Source organism: Pteronotus mesoamericanus, unplaced genomic scaffold, assembly GCF_021234165.1.
Source record: "Pteronotus mesoamericanus isolate MK-2021 breed Mesoamerican mustached bat unplaced genomic scaffold, CSHL_Meso_final scaffold_507, whole genome shotgun sequence".
NCBI lineage: Eukaryota > Metazoa > Chordata > Mammalia > Chiroptera > Mormoopidae > Pteronotus > Pteronotus mesoamericanus.
In genome coordinates this window covers 17829341-17849306 of record NW_026555319.1, presented here as the reverse complement: position 1 = coordinate 17849306, position 19966 = coordinate 17829341, and the positions used below count along the sequence as shown (strand labels likewise).

General features: G+C 51.6%; 4 gene segments (V, D, J or C); all 4 read right to left on the bottom strand.

Annotated features, from left to right (window-relative positions):
- Window positions 1-44: 44 nt before the first annotated feature.
- Window positions 45-621, bottom strand: LOC129087241 (immunoglobulin lambda variable 5-39-like). The segment is given in 2 exon segments: window positions 45-448; window positions 558-621. Coding segments are annotated over 2 exon segments (453 nt in total).
- Window positions 622-4509: 3888 nt separating this feature from the next.
- LOC129087240 (probable non-functional immunoglobulin lambda variable 5-48) lies at window positions 4510-5013 on the bottom strand. The segment is given in 2 exon segments: window positions 4510-4862; window positions 4940-5013. Coding segments are annotated over 2 exon segments (399 nt in total).
- Window positions 5014-11318: 6305 nt separating this feature from the next.
- Window positions 11319-11829, bottom strand: LOC129087239 (immunoglobulin lambda variable 5-39-like). The segment is given in 2 exon segments: window positions 11319-11671; window positions 11784-11829. Coding segments are annotated over 2 exon segments (399 nt in total).
- A 6800-nt stretch (window positions 11830-18629) lies between these two features.
- LOC129087238 (immunoglobulin lambda variable 5-39-like) lies at window positions 18630-19182 on the bottom strand. The segment is given in 2 exon segments: window positions 18630-19015; window positions 19121-19182. Coding segments are annotated over 2 exon segments (432 nt in total).
- Window positions 19183-19966: the final 784 nt, after the last annotated feature.

Genomic DNA, 19966 nt, shown 5'->3' with positions numbered 1-19966 from the left:
ATGGCAACAACTGCCACCCTGAGTTAGACTTGGTCCCAGGCCGATCAGGGGTGACAGTCCCAGGCAGACAGAGCACAGGGGGGTTTTAGTCTCACTTCCCCACGACTCTGCAGCACTGTGTAAGTATTACTGTTGCCGTGCCATGTAGCACAGTAATAATCGGCCTCGTCCTCAGGCTCCAGCCCAGAGATGAGCAGGAGCCCGGCGTTGGCCGAGGCGTCTTTGGATCCAGAGAAGCGGTGGGGGACCCCGGAGCCCTGGTGCTTGTCTGAGTCTGATTTAAATCTCAGGAGAAACCGCGGAGGGCTCCCTGGCTTCTGCTGGTACCAGTATATATGGTAGCCCTCAACAACAGAGCCGCTGCTGAGGGTGCAGGTGAGTCTGGCTGATGCTCCTGGAGATGCAGAGATGGAGGACGGCTGAGTCAGCACAGGCTGCGAGAGGGAACCTGCAAACACATACACCCATTATGCCCTGGAGGAACAGCAAGACTGAAGGACATGTTCAGCATGTGGGGGGAGGAGGCCTCAAGGAGCCGGGGAGTCAGGTCGTCCCACCTGTGCAGTGAAGGAGGAGGCTGAGGAGGGAGAGTGGCATCCAGGCCATGGTGCCGACCCCCAGAGCTCTGCTGAGGCTGACAGACTGCTGATCTCTTTTATCCCCTGAGACACAATAGAAAGCATTCTTTATGCAAATTTGCTCCTTCCTTTGGCCAAGCAAATCCCTCCCGAGGCCCTGGGCGCCCCACCCCCCTCCCAGTGTCCTGGGCCCTGTCTGGGAGGGGTGGACCTGGGTTGGGCCTTGCCTGAGGCTCTCCAGGAGCCCAAAGAGGACTGGGATGCTGAGCCCAGTGAGCACAGATACCAGTAGCCGCATGCCTCTTTTCCCAGCTGGGAACCCCATAGACAACTCATCAGAAAACCACAGAGCCCCCGCTTCCCGAGCGCAGGTCCATGATGCCAGTGACCAGATGACAGGGGACTGACTGTGACCCTGCCTCCACTACCACTTTGTGCACAGCCCACTCCCTGCCCAAGGGCAGAGTGAGACCCCTCCTCAGGGGCTGCCTGCTTCCTCATTTCAGTCTGCTTTCTACGCGGGCCCCTTCAGCTAGAACCAGCAAGACCTCACCCCACTGTGTAAGGGGACTCCAGGGGATGGTGCCTCCTGCTCAGGCTGTACGTGGCGTAGATCCCACGCCAGCTGAGAACAGGGACAGCTCAGCCACAGAGTCACCGCCCAGGCTGCTCACGGCTGCACGCGTCCCGCCTCCTCCGTGACCCGCGCTAGATCTGCACACGGAACATGCCGTGCACGTCAAGGTGAGGTCTGTGGTGAGTGTCCTTTTGCATTTGCTCATGTTTTTAAGGTCATGTGGAGTCTCTACCATGTTTACAGCTGTCTGCTTAGGTGGCTTTATGATAGAATTTGGGTTTCTTCTTTAATCAAATGACTTGTTTCTCTTTGTCAAGATTTCTCCTCCGTTTCTGACTGCATAGGTCTTCCCCTTCTTATTTTATAAGAATCTGATTATTTTAATGATATTTAAATGTGTATGTAAAGGTTTTAGGGAAAGGGAGACTTATCCCCACTCCAGACCCACTGAAGCAGAACCCACATTCTGCAAGATCCCCAGCAGGTGCCTGTGCAGATTAAAGTTGGAGGCGCTCTGGCCTCACACAGACGCGAAGGCCCTGCTGGGCTTCTGTTGAGAAGGGTTTCCCTTGCTCAGTCTCTCCTCTTCCCGTGACTGTGTCCAGCAAACTCACTTCCTGTTTCCCCTGGTGAGCACCTCACCTCTGGACAGATGTCCCCCAGGCTTCCCACTGAGAACGGCTGGCATCTCCCCTTTACTCACAGGACACAAAGAAGTGACCAGGAGTATGTTGATAATAACATGATGATCTTTGCATAATGAGCTTTGCATAAAGCAAACATTGGAAACAATATAATAACCATATTTTGTATTAGTTCCTTCTATCAAAATGCTCCTGGCTGGTGTGGTTCAGTGGATTGAGTGCTGGCTTGCCAACCTAAGGGTCGCCAGTTCGATTCCCAATCAGGGCACACGCCTGGGTTGTGGGCCAGGACCCCAGTTGGTGGTGTGCCAGAGACAACGACACTTTGATGTTTTTCTCCCTCTCTTTTTCTTTCTCTTTCTCTTTCTAAAAATAAATAAAATAAAATCTTAAAAAAAATAATTAGCAATATTTATATGTTTGTATACTTTTTAACTCGGGGAAATGAATCTTAATTAAAAAGTAACTGATAAAATGTAGGAACATAAACACAAATTTGCCAATAATTTTGGAAAAGTTGAGAATGGAGGTTATGTAATGTATGCAGACTGGGGACTACGGTGATGCTAATTATTTGATGTGTTAGTTTCCTGGAGATGCCATAAGCATGTACCACCACCCAGTGGCTCAAATTAACAGAAATGTACTGTCTCACGTACCTGGAGGCCAGAAGTCTACATCCTGGATAGAGAGGACTTGTCCCTCTGACACACACAGGGGACCCTTCCTTGAACCTCCATAGTGAATGGAGGTTTTCCTGAGCTGGCTGGGGTTCCTTGGCCTGAAGCTGCGTAACCCCAGTCTCTGCCCCCACCTTTCCGTTGTGATCTTGTGTCTCCCTGGCCTCACCTGGCCGTCATCTTACGTGGACACCAGTCATGTCAGGTTAGGAGGCCACCGTACCCCTCATGGCCTCCTATTAACTAATTATATCTGCGAAGACAATATTTTTAAGTAAAAACACATTCTGAAGTACTGGGTGTTAATGTTTAATACATCTTCTTTGAGTACACAATGTAACAGCCAACATTTGGGAAGAATAATCCCTCCCCAGGTGTAATCCTTCCCTGACTTGGTGTAGGGACTCAGTGTTTCTGAAGGATGAGTGATACATTCATCAACAGCTTCTTTGTGCAAGTACCCAAAGGTGCATGGAGACGTCTTTTTAAGAAAAGAAGAATACTTTTATTCGATGGAGACTCAAGAGTTGAAAAATTTTAGTTTCAGGTAATAGCTGATAAGCCTAGTAGTTAATTCACGTAAAAAGCTATTGTTTCAGGAGCTGCAGGTACGGCCCAGCCTGACTCCAGGAGACCACAAGCGACCGGCCTTTGGGCTCCAGAAGAGACCATGAGCCGTCAAGGTGGCGTCCGAGCCGTTCGTTGCATGGAGAGACAGGCGGCTGCCCGGGACACAGTAAAGAACATGACTGGTCAGCGGATGAAAGGATGGTAGGGAAATTGCCGGACTGCAGCTTTTATCTGATTAGCCTCTTTCCTGAGTCCCAAATCCCTTATCTATACTTTTTTCCTTGCATTGCAGACCCCTTACCTACACTTCTTCCCCCTTATTAAAAAAGGCTGGTTCGAAAAGAAATGTAAAGCGGTCTGTTTGAGTGCCAGCCGGCCGTCTCCGATCGCGGGATATCTGGTCAAAGCGGCCATAAAGGTCCAACCCTGTCTCTGCTTGTTGGGTCTGGTAGGTGACAGGCAGCCCGAAAGCCAGCTCGTCGGGTTTCATATGGTCATATTGCAGAGAATGGCCGTGGGTGGTGGAGAGCAGACAACTGCAACTGGGAGATAAGAGTAGGAAAAACTTAGGAAGTGAATTTATGCTGGTCTATGATCTTTTAACCGTCCTCCCTAGAGACGGAGCCCTGGGGAAGGAAAACTCCACCAAGAACATGTCCCCTTTTTTTCCTGAAAACTAACGTGGACATGGAGCGAAGAGCCAGAGGGAGAGAGGGGGAGAGGGAGGGAAGCAGCAGTGGAGGAGAGGGTTGGAGGGTCGGTGTGCAGGGCCTGGTCAGAGAGCGGCTGCAGGACCTGGGTCCCCTTACGTGTGTCGGCCGCTCCAGGGAGAGAGGAAATTGTATCTATGACCAGGGTGAGTATTGACATGTTGTCACTGTGGACACATCATTAGTAACACAATATTTACAACCTAAAGAGTAAGATTTGTGAGCTCAACATGACTGTCGTTCTATTTTTTTGTCCTTTTATTTCATCCTTGCCTGAGGACATTCTTGCTGATTTTAGTGAGAGGGAAAGGAGGGAGAGAGAGAACATCAGTTTGGGAGAGAAACATGTCAGGTTGCCTCCTGCACGAACCTTGGCCAGGGACTGAACCCACGACCTAGACATATGCCCTGACTGGGAAACAAGCCCTGACCCCTTATGAAATGACACTCCAACCAACTGCACAACACCAACCATGAAAAACACTTTTGTCTTGCTCACCATTTGTAGCTGCAGACACAGTTTCATTTGGTACCTTACTCCTACCCTGTGGGCATGGGCAGTGGGGCTCTGTCACCTCACGGGCGTGGGATCCTGGAATGCCCTGTGCACCCTGACTGAGTCATTCCTTCCTGTTCAAGATCAGGTCCTAGTGAGTAGCTCACTCTGCAGGCACCTGCGCAGAAGTTTCTTAATGAAAGAAGCTCAGAGACAAGGTCTATGGGCCCAGCGGTTTTTGTCTCACTTCCTCATCATCTGAGCCACTGTGAGTCGCTGTAGCTGCTCCCGCTGCCATGAGGTGCCCCACAGTAATAGGTGGCCTCATCCTCAGGCTGCAGCCCAGAGATGATCAGGAGCCCGGCATTGGCCGAGGCGTCTTTGGAGCCAGAGAAGCGGCTGGGGACCCCGGAGCCCTGGTGCTTGTCTGAGTCCGACTTGTAGTTCAGCAGATACCGGGGAGGGCTCCCTGGCTTCTGCTGGTACCGGCGTATTCGGAAGGCACCAACATTGAACCCACTGCTGAAGGTGCAGGTAAGTCTGGCTGTTGCTCCAGGAGATGCAGAGACAGAGGGCGGCTGAGTCAGCACAGGCTGCGAGAGGGAACCTGCAGACACAGACATGGGAGTGAACAGGAGGGTCAGGATGCAGCGTTACTGGGTGGTCACTGGGGCCTGTCCCTACCTGTGCAGAGAGAGAGGAGCGCGAGGAGCACAGCGGTCCCAGCCATGGTGCCCACAGATCCTTCTTAGGCCACAGAGCTGGGGCTGGGCTGCCCAGGCCTCTCTTATCCTCTCCCTGGTCACAGAGAAAGGGCTGCTCATGCAAATGTGTCCCCACCCATAGCTTGTCCTCCAAGGGCACTGACAGGGTCTGGGGCCCTTGCACAGGGAGCCAGCCTGCTGGGCTAGTTTCCCCTGTGGGTGGGGCTGGGGGGAAGCATCTGCTGCACCTCACACAGGCCCACGTGCAGGGGACTCAGACACTCCCAGAGAGGACACACCTGCCCAGTGCTCCAAGGGAGCAAAGAGCTACCAGCCCTGCTGCCTCCTGTAAGTGCAGACCTGGGACAGTCTCACAGCGACCCCTGCTGGTCTCCTTTAGCCACTCCAGCATCTCACCTTCACCTGCTTACTTGACTCCAGTGCTTCCAGCACAGGAGGGTCACCCCTACAGGGGCAAGGCGGGTGCGCTTTCGGTGTGAGCATCGCTGCCTCGGGACTGCCCCGTGGGCAGTGGTCCAGGGGAAGCACCACTGAACCCTGCCCAGAAGGCCGTGGTGGCCACTGAGGAGCTGAGGGCACAAGGCCTGGATCTGAGAGCAAAGCAGACCCGTCCCCAAAGACGGCCCTGAGGAGGGAACTTGCTCTGGGTGCTGAGTGTGAACAGGAGCTCCCGGAGGGGACAGGGACCTTCACAGAGGAGGACGTAGAAGGAGGAGAACGCTGACCCTTGCAGAGCAGGACACAGAGGAGCCTCCTCACCCCTGGGGCTGATGCATGAGGAGCAACTAAATAATATGGGCGTGGGGAGGGAGCAGAGCCCGGGCATCCTCCGGGGACAGGACCACCGTGGGGCCTGCCTGCTACTTTGCCCCATGTGCTGGGACACTTTTAATCCCAGTCGGGCATGTCTTCAGAGCTGCAGTCATCTAATCCCCCTAATACCTTAGAGACTTAGCTCTGTGGGAAGTTCTAGGACAGCACTTGGGACAGAGGGACCTGGCAAGGGCACATTCCGGCGGCTGCCAGGAGCTGATGGCAGGAGGGACAAGGGAAGGGTGGGTGGGCTGCTGTCCTTAATGGGACTCAGAGAGGGGAACAACCTGACCCCACAGTGTAGGTTAAAACTCCGATGTATTAGAGAAATTTTAATATAATCCGTCAGGTCAAAGGTATTTATGTACTTCAGTCCCTCATCCATGTAATCCATCACATCTGTCATTTCTGCGGCTGGCCAGCAGCTCTCAGAAAAGACAGCTTTTTAGTTAGCAAATCCCACAGGCACCTGCAGAGATGAGCACAGTATCCTAAATGTGCCCGCTCCAGAGTCCCAGGGTGACAGCTCTTGTTACAAGAGCGACCTTCTGATGTCCTGCAGGACCTGATCCTGTACTCAGTCATTATGATTACCCACTGTAATTTGTACTCTGTCCCCCAGGCTGGTCTCGGCAGACACATTATTTGACCCTCCGGAAGAGCAGCTGGCCTGGCTGGCACCTGCTATGGCCGCAGCCTCCGTCCCGGAGGCCAGGCTCTCCATCGCTTCCCTGGGAAACCACGGGAGCAGCCTCTCGCCATGAACTTAGAGCCACTTACAAGAAGGAAACCGCAGCCACAGACCGAGCTCCCCAAACAGAGCAAATTGCCATCAGACTCGTCTCCGTGGCGAACACAGCTTCGTCCCCGGTCCTTGTGTGAAGCATCTTAAGGACAGACAAATTGTTCTCTCTCCCACACACTAACTAGAGGGATGACTTTCTGCTACCCAAGGCCCCCTGGACCCGGTAGGGTCTGTCAAAGGCCCCACATCTGTGCTGTAGAGAGTTGGAGACAACAGAGTTCAATGTCCCTTATGTTGCAGGCCCTGTGGCCCTGGTTTGAGAGAGAAGACTTTTCAGTAGATGTTGAGCCTGGCTAGAGGTGTCCCTGGTTGTGATTGAGTGACGGCCCAGCCCTGAGGACACAGAGAGGCTCTGTCTCACGTCCCCACGGTCTGTGAGCACCATGGGAGTGGCCCTGAGGCTGCTGCCCCACAATAAATGCAGTGACCAGCCCCATGCGCTGCCCAGCGGCAAGGGAGGGCTGAGCTGCTGAGAAGGGCCAGGGACTCACCCAGGGATCCTGAGCATCCAGCTCCTCCCAGTAGAGCAGGAGTCCAGGGCATTTCCTGGATGACATGGTAACAGGACCCAGACACACCCCGTCACTGGTGTTTCCTGCTGAGGGAGCTTCTGCCTTTTGGAGAGTCTGCATCTGAGGAGCTGGGTCTGCACAGGCCGAGCCCTGACTTCTGGAGGCACAGAGATACCTGAAAACGGTCCAGGATAATTTACACTCAGAGAGAGGGGAGAGCTGTGTGTGCATGCGTGTGTGTGTGTGTGTGTGTGTGTGTATGTGTGTGTGTGAGAGAGAGAGAGAGAGAGACAGAGAGAGAGAGAGAGAGAGAGATGGAGAGGGACTCTGTTCCATGCAGCCACTGGGAGCCACTTTCTTAAGGGTGGAAACATGAGGACGAGGGACCCTCTAGCTTTTTATGTCATTTCTACATACTGAAGGTGGCTCTCCATGCAAACCTATCCCTGGAAAAGGTCCTGTAAGACACTCCAGGGTCCCAGTGTCTGAAAGGCACTCCCCTTGGACCAGGATGAATTTGAGGTTGGAGGAAGGAGTGTGGTGCAGATTAGCTATGATGATTCCACTTCCTCAGATGTCCAGGTCTTGTGGAGAAAGAAATTTGTCTGCTCTCCTCCTGGCAGAGAAAGACCCACCACAGTGGGACCTTTAGGGCTCAGGAAGCACAAGGCAAGGGGTGAGGACACAGCTTCCTTTCTGTGTCTGACACCCCCACTAAGGCCCCACAGTGACCTGTAGTCCCCAGATGCCTCCCTGAGAGTGACCAGAAAAAAGTCCTTGCTTTTATTTTGGAAAAGGGCTAATGCACGTGATATCACTAATTTGTGTGAAATGTGTGTGCGGCAGAATTAGTCCTGATGTTCCTAGGAAGCAGCTATTGTCAGGAGAAAGAATGCAGGTGGCATGGGGTAAAATATGCCAGCCATCCCTCCTGTGTCTGTGACATCCAGCCTGACCTTGGTCGAGGCCGGGGTAATTCTAAAGAAAAACAAACAAATAACTTCTAGATACAAATATTTAAAGGTAAGTTAAACACATCACTTTTAGGAGAAATCATTAATTACACTGTCATGTTAAAGGGACTGAGGGTGGTAGGGAGTGGGCAACACAAGTTAGAGTGCGAATAGATATAAATTATGAAGGGATTTGATGTGTCTAATTTCTATTACTCTTGCTACCTACTGATGGAGCCCTAGTGAATAAAAGCTACAGGAAGAACCATTCACTTTGCTCTGAAATCCTCACATGAAGATGGAGATGAGACCTGAAGAGCCAGAGAGAGAGAACAGGAGGTGAGGGAAGCAGCAGCGGGGCAGAGGGGCGGAGGGATGCGTGAGGGATGTTGCCACCGAGAGTCCATGGAAGTTGTGACCTAAGTGTTTGCTGGCCGGCTGGGGTAAGCACTAACACACCGCTGTGGATGCATCACCCGTAACAGTAGATTCAGACTTCATGGTATGAGGCTCAAGGGTGAACATCATCTGTAGTTGCAGACTACTGTGTTGATTCTGGTTGACATTCACACTCTGTGGGCGTGCGCGGTTGGGCCGTATTTCCTCACGCGTGTGTGTTCCTGGCCCGCCCTGTGCTGGCTCAGGTGACAGACATAACTGTGTTACTCTTTAATCTTCCAGGGCACATCGATTGCAGCAGAGTCTCCCTTACAGGTGCTAACCCAGAAATTCCTCCATAAAAGTGGCTGAAACCCAAGGTCTGTGGGCGCAAGGGCATTTGTCTGACTTCCTTGTCCTCTGAGACCCCGTGAATAACCGAAGCTGCTCCCACTCCCATGAGCCGTAGCACATCGATACTAGGGAACAGTGAGAGTTAGCGATCAGCTGTAATTGGCACTGGCCTCCACAGTCAGAATCCTACCCAGTGATCGTAGGTCTACCTCCTTTTTAAAGAAGAGGAAACTTTTTAGATTAGCCTTAAATTAAAAGAGCAGCCTTAGAAGGAGATCTATTAGCACAAATGTGATGATAACTTTGAGAAAAAAATTGAAGATCAGGTTGATGAAAATGCATGGAGATTGATTATTGTTTATGTTTCCTGGGGATGCCATAGCAATGCATACCAAACTGCATAGGTTATAACAATAGAGATGCATTTTCTCATGTTCCTGGAGGCTGCAAGGCGGGAATGTAAATGGCAGAGCCGTTGTTCCCTCTGACACCTGCAGGGCACCCTTCCCGGACCCTCCCCACAGCTCCTGGAGGCTTTCCTGGAGAGTCTGGGGTTCCCTGGCCTGTAGCTGTAAAACTCCAATCTCCACCTCCACCTTAACAAGGAGACCTCATTGTGACTCCCTGTCTTCACTTGGTCATCTTCTTATGTGGACACCAGTCATGCTAGATTCAGAGGCCGTCCTACCCCAGCATGGACCCATATTAATTAATTACATCTACAAAGACAATATCTTAAATAAAAACACACTCTAAGCATTGGGTATTCAGATATCAATACATTTTCTTTGAGTACACAATGTAACAGCCAACATTTGGGAAGAATAACCCTTCCAAAAACCTTATATTGTATTTCATTTTTTTAAAAGATGCAATTAATTTACTTTTATAGGAAGGAGAAAGGAAAGAGAAAGAGAAGGAGAGAAAATGTACAAAATTAGTCTACTGCCTCTCACACCGCCCCCCCCACCCCCACCGCAAATGGGAAGCCCTCTGCAAGCCAGGCTTGCGCCCTGACCAGGAATGGAGTCGGCCAACTTCCTGTTCGCAGATTGGCACTCAATCAACTGAGCCACACTAGCCAGGGTAAAACCTTATATTTTATATATATTTTAAATGCATTATGTACACTTGCATTGCAATAAAATGTTTCCTGATAAAACAAACTTTACAAAATATATAAAAATATACAAAACGATGGTTTTCTCCTTACTACTTAGAGAACATCATTCGATATGACCATTCAGGGGGAAATGTGTTTGACTTCTGCCCGTAGTCCTAATTCAGCAGTTACTGGACTATAGAATAATTGGATTCTACTATCCTGGACATGTTTAATAGGTTCCATACCCACCGACCCCCAGAAGTGGTCCCCTGTGTGGGCGAGGTGGGTGAGGAAGAGAGGCCATGGGGAAGCTCAGGCCTCCTCATGAGGTCTCACTGCGGGGACTCTGCTTCAATCTCTGGTTCATCAATGGCTTCTATGTGCAAGGGTTAAAGGTTGGATAGACACATCTTTTTAAGAAAAAAAAACACTACTTCTATTGTCATATTACAGAGATTGGCTGTGGGTGGTTTAGAGTGGGCAATACAATTGGGACATGAGAGTAGGAAAAACTTAGGAAGTGAATTTATGCTGGTCTATGATCTTTTAATCATCCTCCCTAGAGACAGAGCCCTGGGGAATGAAAAATACAAGAACTTGTCCCCTTTCTTCCTGAAAACTAAAGTGGACATGCAGTTAAGTCCTGAAGAGACAGAGGGAAAGAGGAGGGGTGAGGGAGCAGCAGCGGAGGAGAGGGGAGGAGGGACGGTGTGCGGGGCCAGGTCAGTGAGCAGCTGCAGGACCTGGGTCCCTTTACGTGTGTCGGCTGCTCCAGGGAGAGAGGAAACTGTGTCTGTGACCAGGCTGAGTATTGGCTGTCACTGTGGGCGCATCATTAGCAACACAATATTGACATTCTAAGGCATAAGATTTGCAGGTGAAAATGACTGTCTTTTCATCCTTTTTTCTTTAAATCCTCACCCAAAGACATGCTTCTTGTTTTAGAACAAGCGGAAGGAAGGAGGAGACAGGGAGTGAGACAGAGAGAAACATCAATGGGGACAGAAAAACCGATTGGTTGCCTGTGGCACATGCCCTGACCAGGGACTGAACCCACAACCTACACGTGACCCAGACCAGGAATGGCCCTGAGATCCTTAGGGTTACTGGACAGCACTCCAACCAATGTGGCCACACCAGCCAGGGCAAACATGACTGGCTTGCTCACCGTTTGCAGCTGCAGACACAGTGTTCATTGGTTGCCTTACTCCTACCCTGTGGGCATGGGCAGTGGGGCTCCATCACCTCGCAGATGTGGGATCCTGGAACGCCCTGTGCGCCCTGACTGAGGCACTCCTTCCTGTTGAGGAACACGGCCCAGGGAGGAGTCCGCCCTGCAGGCAGCTGCACAGATTTCTCCATGAAAGAAACTCAGAGACAAGGTCTGTGGGCTCAGGGGATTTTGTCTCACTTCCTCGTCATCTGAACCACTGTGAGTAACGGTAGTTGCTCCCACTCCCATGCCATGTAGCACAGTAATAATCGGCCTCGTCCTCAGGCTCCAGCCCAGAGATGGTCAGGAGCCCTGCATTGGCCGAGGCGTCTTTGGAGCCAGAGAAGCGGCTGGGGACCCCGGAGCCCTGGTACTTGTCTGAGTCTGATTTAAATCTCAGGAGAAACCGGGGAGGGCTCCCTGGCTTCTGCTGGTACCAGTATATATGGTAGCCCTCAACAACAGAGCCGCTGCTGAGGGTGCAGGTGAGTCTGGCTGTTGCTCCCAGAGATGCAGAGACGGAGGGCGGCTGGGTCAGCACAGGCTGCGAGAGGGAACCTGCAAACACAGACATACTGGGTACTTGCTCAAAAAACTCTACCATTCTAAGAATTCTGAGCAAAAGGGGGTAATGTTGAAGGATGCCCAGGGTCCCCGGGCCTGTCCCTACCTGTGCAATGAGAGAGGAGCACGAGCAGGAGAGGAGTCCAGGCCATGGTGCCCGCAGCCCCAGAGCCCGCAGTGGGGCTGGGCTGCCCAGGCCTCCTTTTCTTCCCCACCCTCTGCCAGGGGAGGGGCCGTCCATGCAAATGTGGGTCCATCCAGGGGTTGCCGAGCCCCTCCCTGAACCCTGGTGCTGGAGCTCAGCTCACAGTCCTGAATGAAGAAGGTGGGGTTCTGCCTCACCCCTTGAGAGAGCCCTGGGGGGAAGCACCCACTGGACCCTTCAAAGGTGGGCTCAGGGGACTCTACAAGCTCAGAGTGGGAACAGCTGCTGATCCTCATCAGGAAGCACTAGCAGGGCCTCAGACCCAGGCTCCACTGAGTGAATGGTCCTCAGTGAGCAGCTGTGCAGGTGACTCAGGACTGTCCTACAGCGCCACCTGCTGGTCATAGGGCACACATATCCTCAGGGCCCAAAGCACTAGCGGCCCTGATGGTGTGTGCTTCTCATGAGGACACTGTTTCTAGTCACCGATCCATGGTCTGATTCCAAAAGATGAACCTAATATGTGATACAGCCATTCCTATTGTGGGTATTAATCTGACACAGAGGAAAACCCTAAGTCAAACAGGTCCATGAACACCCATGTCCGTGGCAGTAGTATTTGTAACAGCCAAGATAATGGAAAGAACTTAAATGTTCATCAATGGATGAATACATATACATGATTATATATGAATATTATCAGTTTCTAAAAATAGACATTTATGGAAATAAGCTAAGTGACATAAGTCTGACAGAGGATGAAAAATGCCATATAATTGCATTTTTAAGTGGAATTTAGAAATTGAAAGAATAGATAACGGTAGTACCTTGTAAATATGTAATAAATCAAAATTATCTAGAAAGATCTTAAAAACCTAAACATTCCTGTGAAGTTCAAAATCCTCAGAACACATATGTTAATGGTACTTCCTTCCGCCTTCTGGCTGTAGTTTGAAGTCACATCACAGTCTTCAGTAATGACCTGAGATTGAAAATCTGTGTCTGAGTTTCCCGGATTTGTGAGTGGCAATTTGGGAGAGACTCTGTCCTGGAATGTTAGCTTGATTGAATATGTAACAGAAACTCTCGAGAAGAATGTCATAATGATACAAGTATAGATTCTTCTCAACCTTAATATTGGTAACAGTCCCTCTTGGGAGCTTCTAAAAACACAGATTCTTGCAAGAACACAAGTCTCTGACTCAGTGGGACAACTTTGGGAGTTCTGGCAAGCTTTCAACAGTGCTCCCCTTTCAATGCTAAAGGAAATATTCAGGGGTCTGCAGGGCGAAATCCATGAAGTAGGTGTGTGTTTCCTGATTTCCTGGCTGGGGCCGACCACCAGGGGCAGGCTCTGCCGCTGTGCTCAATGGAGAAACTGGAGCAGGGGAGGGACAAGCAGAGGCCATTCTGGGCACCCCCAGTTTCCAAATAAATTAAACATTTATTATGAGCCCCAATGTCTACAAAGGGAGATGCTCAAGGCAGGAGTGGCTTTGAGACGCTCTCATTCTTCATTCAGATGCTTTCCTACAAAACTCACCCGGAATGGAGGCCCTGCTAGGCCTGGGGGTGGGGCTGACAGGACACACAGGGTCCTTGGTTTCCAGAAGCTCCCCCCCGCCGGAGGGGTGGGTGTGAAATAACAGGAAGGCACATGTATGTGGGAAAGAAGAACATGTGCTGTAGGGAAGGAAATAAAGCCAGTCCTAGAGGGAAGGCAGGACTTTACAGCTACTGCAAGGGTTTATAGCCCCACACACCTGAGGACACCCTAGGAAGAAGGTACTAGAAAGCCCCAGTGGTCAGACTGGGAGGCTAGGAAGTCTTGAGAAGGACAACTTGTTTAGGGCCCCGTCGCTGGTCAGCAGGAGGGGGATGACGTCAGCCAGCGACCCCAGGGCAGGGGTGGGCGTGCCAGTGCCACAGCGAGTGGACAGTCGGCGGGGCGGGGGCTGGTATGGGGAGGGGTGCGCGGTGAGCAGTCAGCAGGCAGAGGGGCCCTTGGGGAGCTCTAGTCGGAGGACGAAGCCCATGTAGGGGACCCAGGCAGGGACCTCTCTTCCTGGTGATGGAGCAAAACAGAACTTGGACCCTGGTGTCCAGGCAGCCACATTCGAGAGAAGCTTCTATTCAGTTCATTTAGTTGGAGACACTCCAGAGATAACGTGTTACCTTGTTTTGTTCACAGTGCGTGAGGCACTCGTCTCAGGAAATCACGCAATGACAGTGTCCTTAGATGCTGCCGCTGTCGGGTCAGCCCTTGCCCCAAACGCCTCTTTGACCCTTTCCCAGAGGGACCCACGGGTGACCCAGAGAGGCCCAGGGCAGTCCAGTTCAAGCTAGGCCACCATCCCGATTCCACCTGGGCAGCCCTATGTCCCCTCCCTCTTTCAGTGTGGAGGGTGAGGGGTTCGCCTGGCCAGGCCCACACACATCCCCAGGAAAAGCAGGTTGAGGGGGACCAGCGCCTGGCGAGGTGGTCACATCCACACCCCAGTTCAAGGCTGGTTGGCAGGACGTAGAGTGCGGGGCGCCCCTTACCACGGTTTATCCTGAGCCCTGGAGGTGAATCTCCTGTCCCTGGGGTTGAGCTCAAGGGAGACACAGGGCCTGGCCTGATGTGGGGGCAGAGAGTTAAATCGGTAGAAGGAGCCCCATGGACGGCCTAGGGGGCTCCCACACCTCTGGACCAGCTGCCTATCACTGTCATTGCAGAGCTGCCCTCGGGAAATGGGTGAGGAGATGATCGATGGGGACAACACTCCAACTCCCCTAGTGACCTGCACTTGGGCCTTCGAACCAAGAAGGTCGGCAGAGGGCCGGGGAAGTGTGGTCATTGGGAGGCCGGCGTCTCCAATTAAAAAAACCAAACCAAACCAAACCAAACAGGTGCCCGGGGAAGGCTTTCTGCCCTGTCTGCTCCCCAGGGCCCTGCCATGGTCTCCATGCAGTTCAGAATCTTCACCCTGCCCTGGGGCCCTGAGCTCGTCTCCCCTGGACTTGGCCTGAGAACCTAGAGCTTTCGAAGGCAGAGACTGACCGTGCGAGGTCGATGGGAAGTGCACGTGCGCGGGAGCCAGTGGGGAGGGGCCGGGCCTGGGCACACAGAAAGTAAACCTGGGGGCTGGCGTGGGATCAGGAGCGAAGTCCGGCCTCAGACTATGCTTCTATGAACTGCAGGCAAAGCCAACGTCCATCCCACCAGCAGCTCTGGAGGCTGCGAGTGCACAGTGTGAATGGCGGGGGCATGCGCCCGCTCGCACCTGCAGGGGAGCCTTTGTTGCCCCTCCATTGGTAACGGAGGTTTTCCTGAAATGCCTGGGGTCCCTGGCTCCTAGCTGCATGACTCCAACCTCAGCCTCCACCTTTATCTTGTGACCTCCTTGTGTCTCCCTGTCTCCACATGGCCGTCTTCTGTCATGGACACCAGTCATGTTAGGTCATTGGACCACCTACAGTAATATGGCCTCATCTTAGTTCAGGAAGTATTTTTCTATATCACCACACTCTGAAGTAATATATGCTATGGTTTTTTAACACACATCCTTTAGTATGCAATTTAACAGCCATATTTGGGAAGAAGAATTCTTCCCAAAATTAGTATTTAAAAAAACACTTTTAAATACAATGCACACAGTTGCATTGTATTAGCATGGTTCATGATCAAATAAACTTGACTAGTATTGAAGAGAGAGTTTCTTTCCTTAGGAGGAAATGCATTTGACTTCCATCCTTATTTCTAATTCAGCAGTTATTGTTCCTCCTGGACTACAACGTAATTGTCTTCTACTATTTCTAAATGAATTTCTTCCTATTTATTCACCAATTTCCTCCACTTTAGGACTCAGATGGTATTGAGATTTAACTCAGAACCTCTTCTTCTCCGTCTCTGGGCGAGTCACCAGCATTTAGGCTGAGGTGAAGCTCAGGTGTCTGGTTAAGTGATCCCCATACCTGGGATCATACTGGTGCCCACACACCCTGTGAAGCAGAGGGTTATGTCCTGGTTCCCATCTGGGTCTCTAACAGTACTGATCCCCACTGTACACCACCAGCAGCAGTCTCTGCCTCATCCTCAGGCTCAGCCCCCCAGAGGGTCAGGGCAGCTTTGCCTCCAGGAATAGATCCTGAGAACCAAACAGGGGTCCAGGAGTGTTTATTGCTTCTGTGGTCAATCAGTGTCCTGAGGGCTCGTGCAGCCTTCTGCTGGAAGCGGTGTTGATAGTGACCTTTGGTGATGACTCAAGTGCTGGATCCATGGGTGAGAGTGACTTGACTGTCCCTTCTGAAGACACTGTTAGAGAGGGCTCATGACTCACCACAGCCTGAGGACTGGGCTCTGATAGTAAAAACAAACTCATGTCAGGAATGAAGAATAAAGGCAGAGGATCTCTCCAAAGCCTGGTCTCTGAATTGTCCATGAACCTGAGCAGAGAGTGAGGAGGGTGATGGGAGGTGAGGAGTCCATGTCATGGCCAAGGCTTCCCAAGATCCTCTGGCTTCAGGCTGGTGCCGGTGTCTGGGGGTGTCCCTTATCTCCTCCTCTGCTCCCCGAATAAAGGGTGTGTTTGGTGGGACATCATGCAAATATGAAGTACAGTATCATGCAATTCACAGCCCTCGCCCAGTTGAGGCTTCTCTCTCAGGAGGAAGCTGTGAGCTCTGAGTCTGTTCCTTGAGAAGAAGCACCTGATGTCACCTCTAACTCAGCCAGTGAGCAGGAGCACAGGGCCCATTCAATTGGAACCATTTCAGTTTGTTTCAGGACGTCAAACTCTGAGGAGATCCATAGCGCCCCCTGGTGACATTCTCTCGAATAATCATGGTGGTGGGAATTACAGAAGCGATGATATAGGCTTCTATTTTCTGTCAATAAGTAAAATAAGTAAGTATATAAATAAATAAATAGTGTTACTTATTCTTGAGTCCCTGCAGATAATATTCCCTTGTAATTTTAACTATTGTATTTTTCCCTTCTACAATTTCCATTTGTTTTATTTTCATGGCTTCTATTTCAATTCTTAGTGTCTCTCCATTCCTAACGCTTGTAGTTTCCCATCAAATGGATATTATGATTGATGCCTAAACATATCTGTCATATAATGTCATCTGTGCCTTGTCTGTGTTACTGCCAGTAGCTTCTCTTTTCTCTGATTCTTTGTGTGACACCAGGTGTTTTTTTCCTGGATTCTGAACATTTTGAGAAATACATTAGGACCCTTGGGTTCCATCTCCTCTCTTTTTAGTCTAGAGTCTCTTGTGTTGAGCTGCCCCAGGTGAGGGTGTGTATGATGAGTTGCCACCGGCCCCAGCAAAGGTGGAGCCCTGACTCCACAGCTAGCTCTGTGTGCTCACACCTTCCTGAACACAAGAAAACAGTGACTGTCACCAGCTGGGTCCCATCAAGTAGGGAGTGAAACAAGACCCCTGCTGGTTTAGTGAGTTCCTGGGCTGCAGTGGGGGTGGTTGCTCCACTCCCCACTGGTCCCTTTGGTCTCACCACACCAGGGTGGGTGGAAGGCAACCCAGTCCCAACTCCTGTGCCTTCCATTAGATGCTGTTAAGGAAGAATAAGGTCATGGCTCATTTCTAACTGGTGATCACAGTCACCATCAGGGGGCGCTTCTGTGCAATCTAGTATTGGTCACAGTCAGGGGCAGGGCAGTGATGGGTCACCAGGGAGAGCTGGGCAGATGTTGACCTGACTTCCCCATGTAATGAGAGTCCTTGGTGGCATTAGGTTGTAGTGAGTCATGTGACAGTGGTAGCCAGACTCCTGATCAAGCTGGAGCCCAGAGGTGGGCAAGGAGGTCGTGAGCACCAACAAGGAGCCAAAGAGGTGGGCTGAACCACTGAGGGCCAGTGACCTCTGTCTTAGGTCACAAGGTCAGAGACCTGCCTGGGAGCCCTGAGGACCAAGGTTTGCTGCTCCCTGGGCAGGAGAAGGGGTCATGGACCCAGGCTCATCAAGAGCTTCCCAGGGGCAGTGACACAGGAACGCCCTGGGGATGTCCTGCCCCTGATGGCCCACAGCCCCGCCCACACCCTGGGGTGACGGAAACCTTCTGTTGCATCTGAGAGGAGAGGGGACACGGTCAGGGCCTCTGGGCTCGGTAAACCCGCTCACAAGTGTCCCCATGGGCCTGGGTGGTGGCAGCTGCAGGAGCATCTCAGCCACGGCCCCACGTCACCCACGGCCCCTACAGCGGGTCAACGCTTTCCCAGCTACTGTGGAGCCTCCCCACCACCCTGTGGCCGAAGGAGAGATTTGCGGACCTCACGCCCCAGTTTTCCCTTTGAGGACCCCCTTCCCTCAACTTCACAGCTGGCGTCTCAGGTCCCCAGCAAGGCCCACAGGTTAGCTCTGCTCTGGGTTCCTCCTGGGCCTGAGTCCTCACTCACATCTGAGGTTCCGGGCCCCGAAACACGGGGCTCCTGGGCCAGCTCGGAGCTCAGGGGCGCGTAGCCACGGGGCAGTCTCTGCTCTGACCCTCCAGGCGCAGAGTCCCTGCTGGGAGAGACTGTCCCCCTGCTGGGATGGGCCTTGTGGTGTGAGCAAGATGAAAGCCCACAATATGCGTTACCTCCTTTGAAGGAAAAGAGGGTAATCCCAAGGCTCTGGGCTTTTCGTACATGGATAACAGGCAGTATTTCTGTGTCATAAGGAATAATGTGTTATTTTTTGTTCATTTTTTGTTTTTCTGAGTAATGAGACATAGACTAGAGTATTGAGGCCACAGTGAAACAAATGGTAATTCCAAGTATAGTTTTCATATATACTTGTTATTTTATAACGTTTAATTTTCATGAACCAAACTCTGTAGGCTGAGGATTTTGTCCCACTTCCCCTTCTTGTGTGTCACTGTGAGAAGCATTATTGTGCCAGATGGTACAGTAATAGTCGGCCTCGTCCTCAGGCTGCAGCCCAGAGATGGTCAGGAGCCCTGCATTGGCCGAGGCGTCTTTGGATCCGGAGAAGCGGCTGGGGACCCCGGAGCCCTGGCCCTTGTCTGAGTCTGAGCGGTAGTATAAGAGAAACCGGGGAGAGGCCCCAGGCTTCTGCTGGTACCAGTGTATGTCATAAACGCCAACAGTGAAGCCACTCCTCAGGGTGCAGGTGAGTCTGGCTTTGCCTCCCAGAGATGCAGAGAGGGAGGGCTGCTGGGTCACCGCAGTCTGAGAGAGGGAACCTGCAGACACAAATATTCATGGATGATGAGGCATGAACCCAGATTAAGGGTCCCAGATTCTAGTAATGTTGATGGAAGCCCAGGGCTCCATAGACCTGTCCCTACCTGTGCAGTGAGAGAGGAGCACGAGGAGGAGAGGAGTCCAGGCCATGGTGCCCGCAGCCCCTGAGCCCGCAGTGGGGCTGGGCTGCCCAGGCCTCCTTTTCTTCCCCACCCTCTGCCAGGGGAGGGGCCGTCCATGCAAATGTGGGTCCATCCAGGGGCTGCCCAGCCGCTCCCTGAGCCCTGGTGCTGGAGCTCAGCTCACGACCTTGACAGAGGAAGATGGATGTTGGCTTCACCCCTTGGGAGAGCTGTGGGTGGAAGCAGCTGCTGAGACCATGGAAAGGTGGGCTTAGGGGACTCTACAAGTTATGAATGAGAAGAGCTGCTGATCCCCGCTAGGGAGCACAAACACAACCCTCAGACCCTGGCTACATTGAGTGTATAGGCCTCATTGAGCAGCTGCGTAGGTAACTGAGGACAGTCCTACAGCACCTCCTGCTGGTCATAGAGCACACATATCCCCAGGGCCTAACCCTGAGAGCCAAGCTTGTTACTCCATCTCACCAGGTTGCTCTTTCTAGACACACATCCATGGTCTGATTCCTAAAGGCGACTAATATGTGATGTAGCCCTTCCAATTCTGGGTATTAATCTGATGCTGAGGAAACACTAAGTCAAACAGATCCATGCACCCCTGTGTTCATGGCAGTAGTATTTATAACAGCGAAGATATGGAAACAACCTAAATGCTCATCCATGGATGAATACATAGGTATGAATATATATGAATATTACTCATTTCTAAAAATAGGTAGTCCTTTAGGAAAATAAACTAAGGGATACAAATCTGACGGAGGATGATAAATACCATATGATCGCACTTTTAACTGGAATTTAGAAATTGAG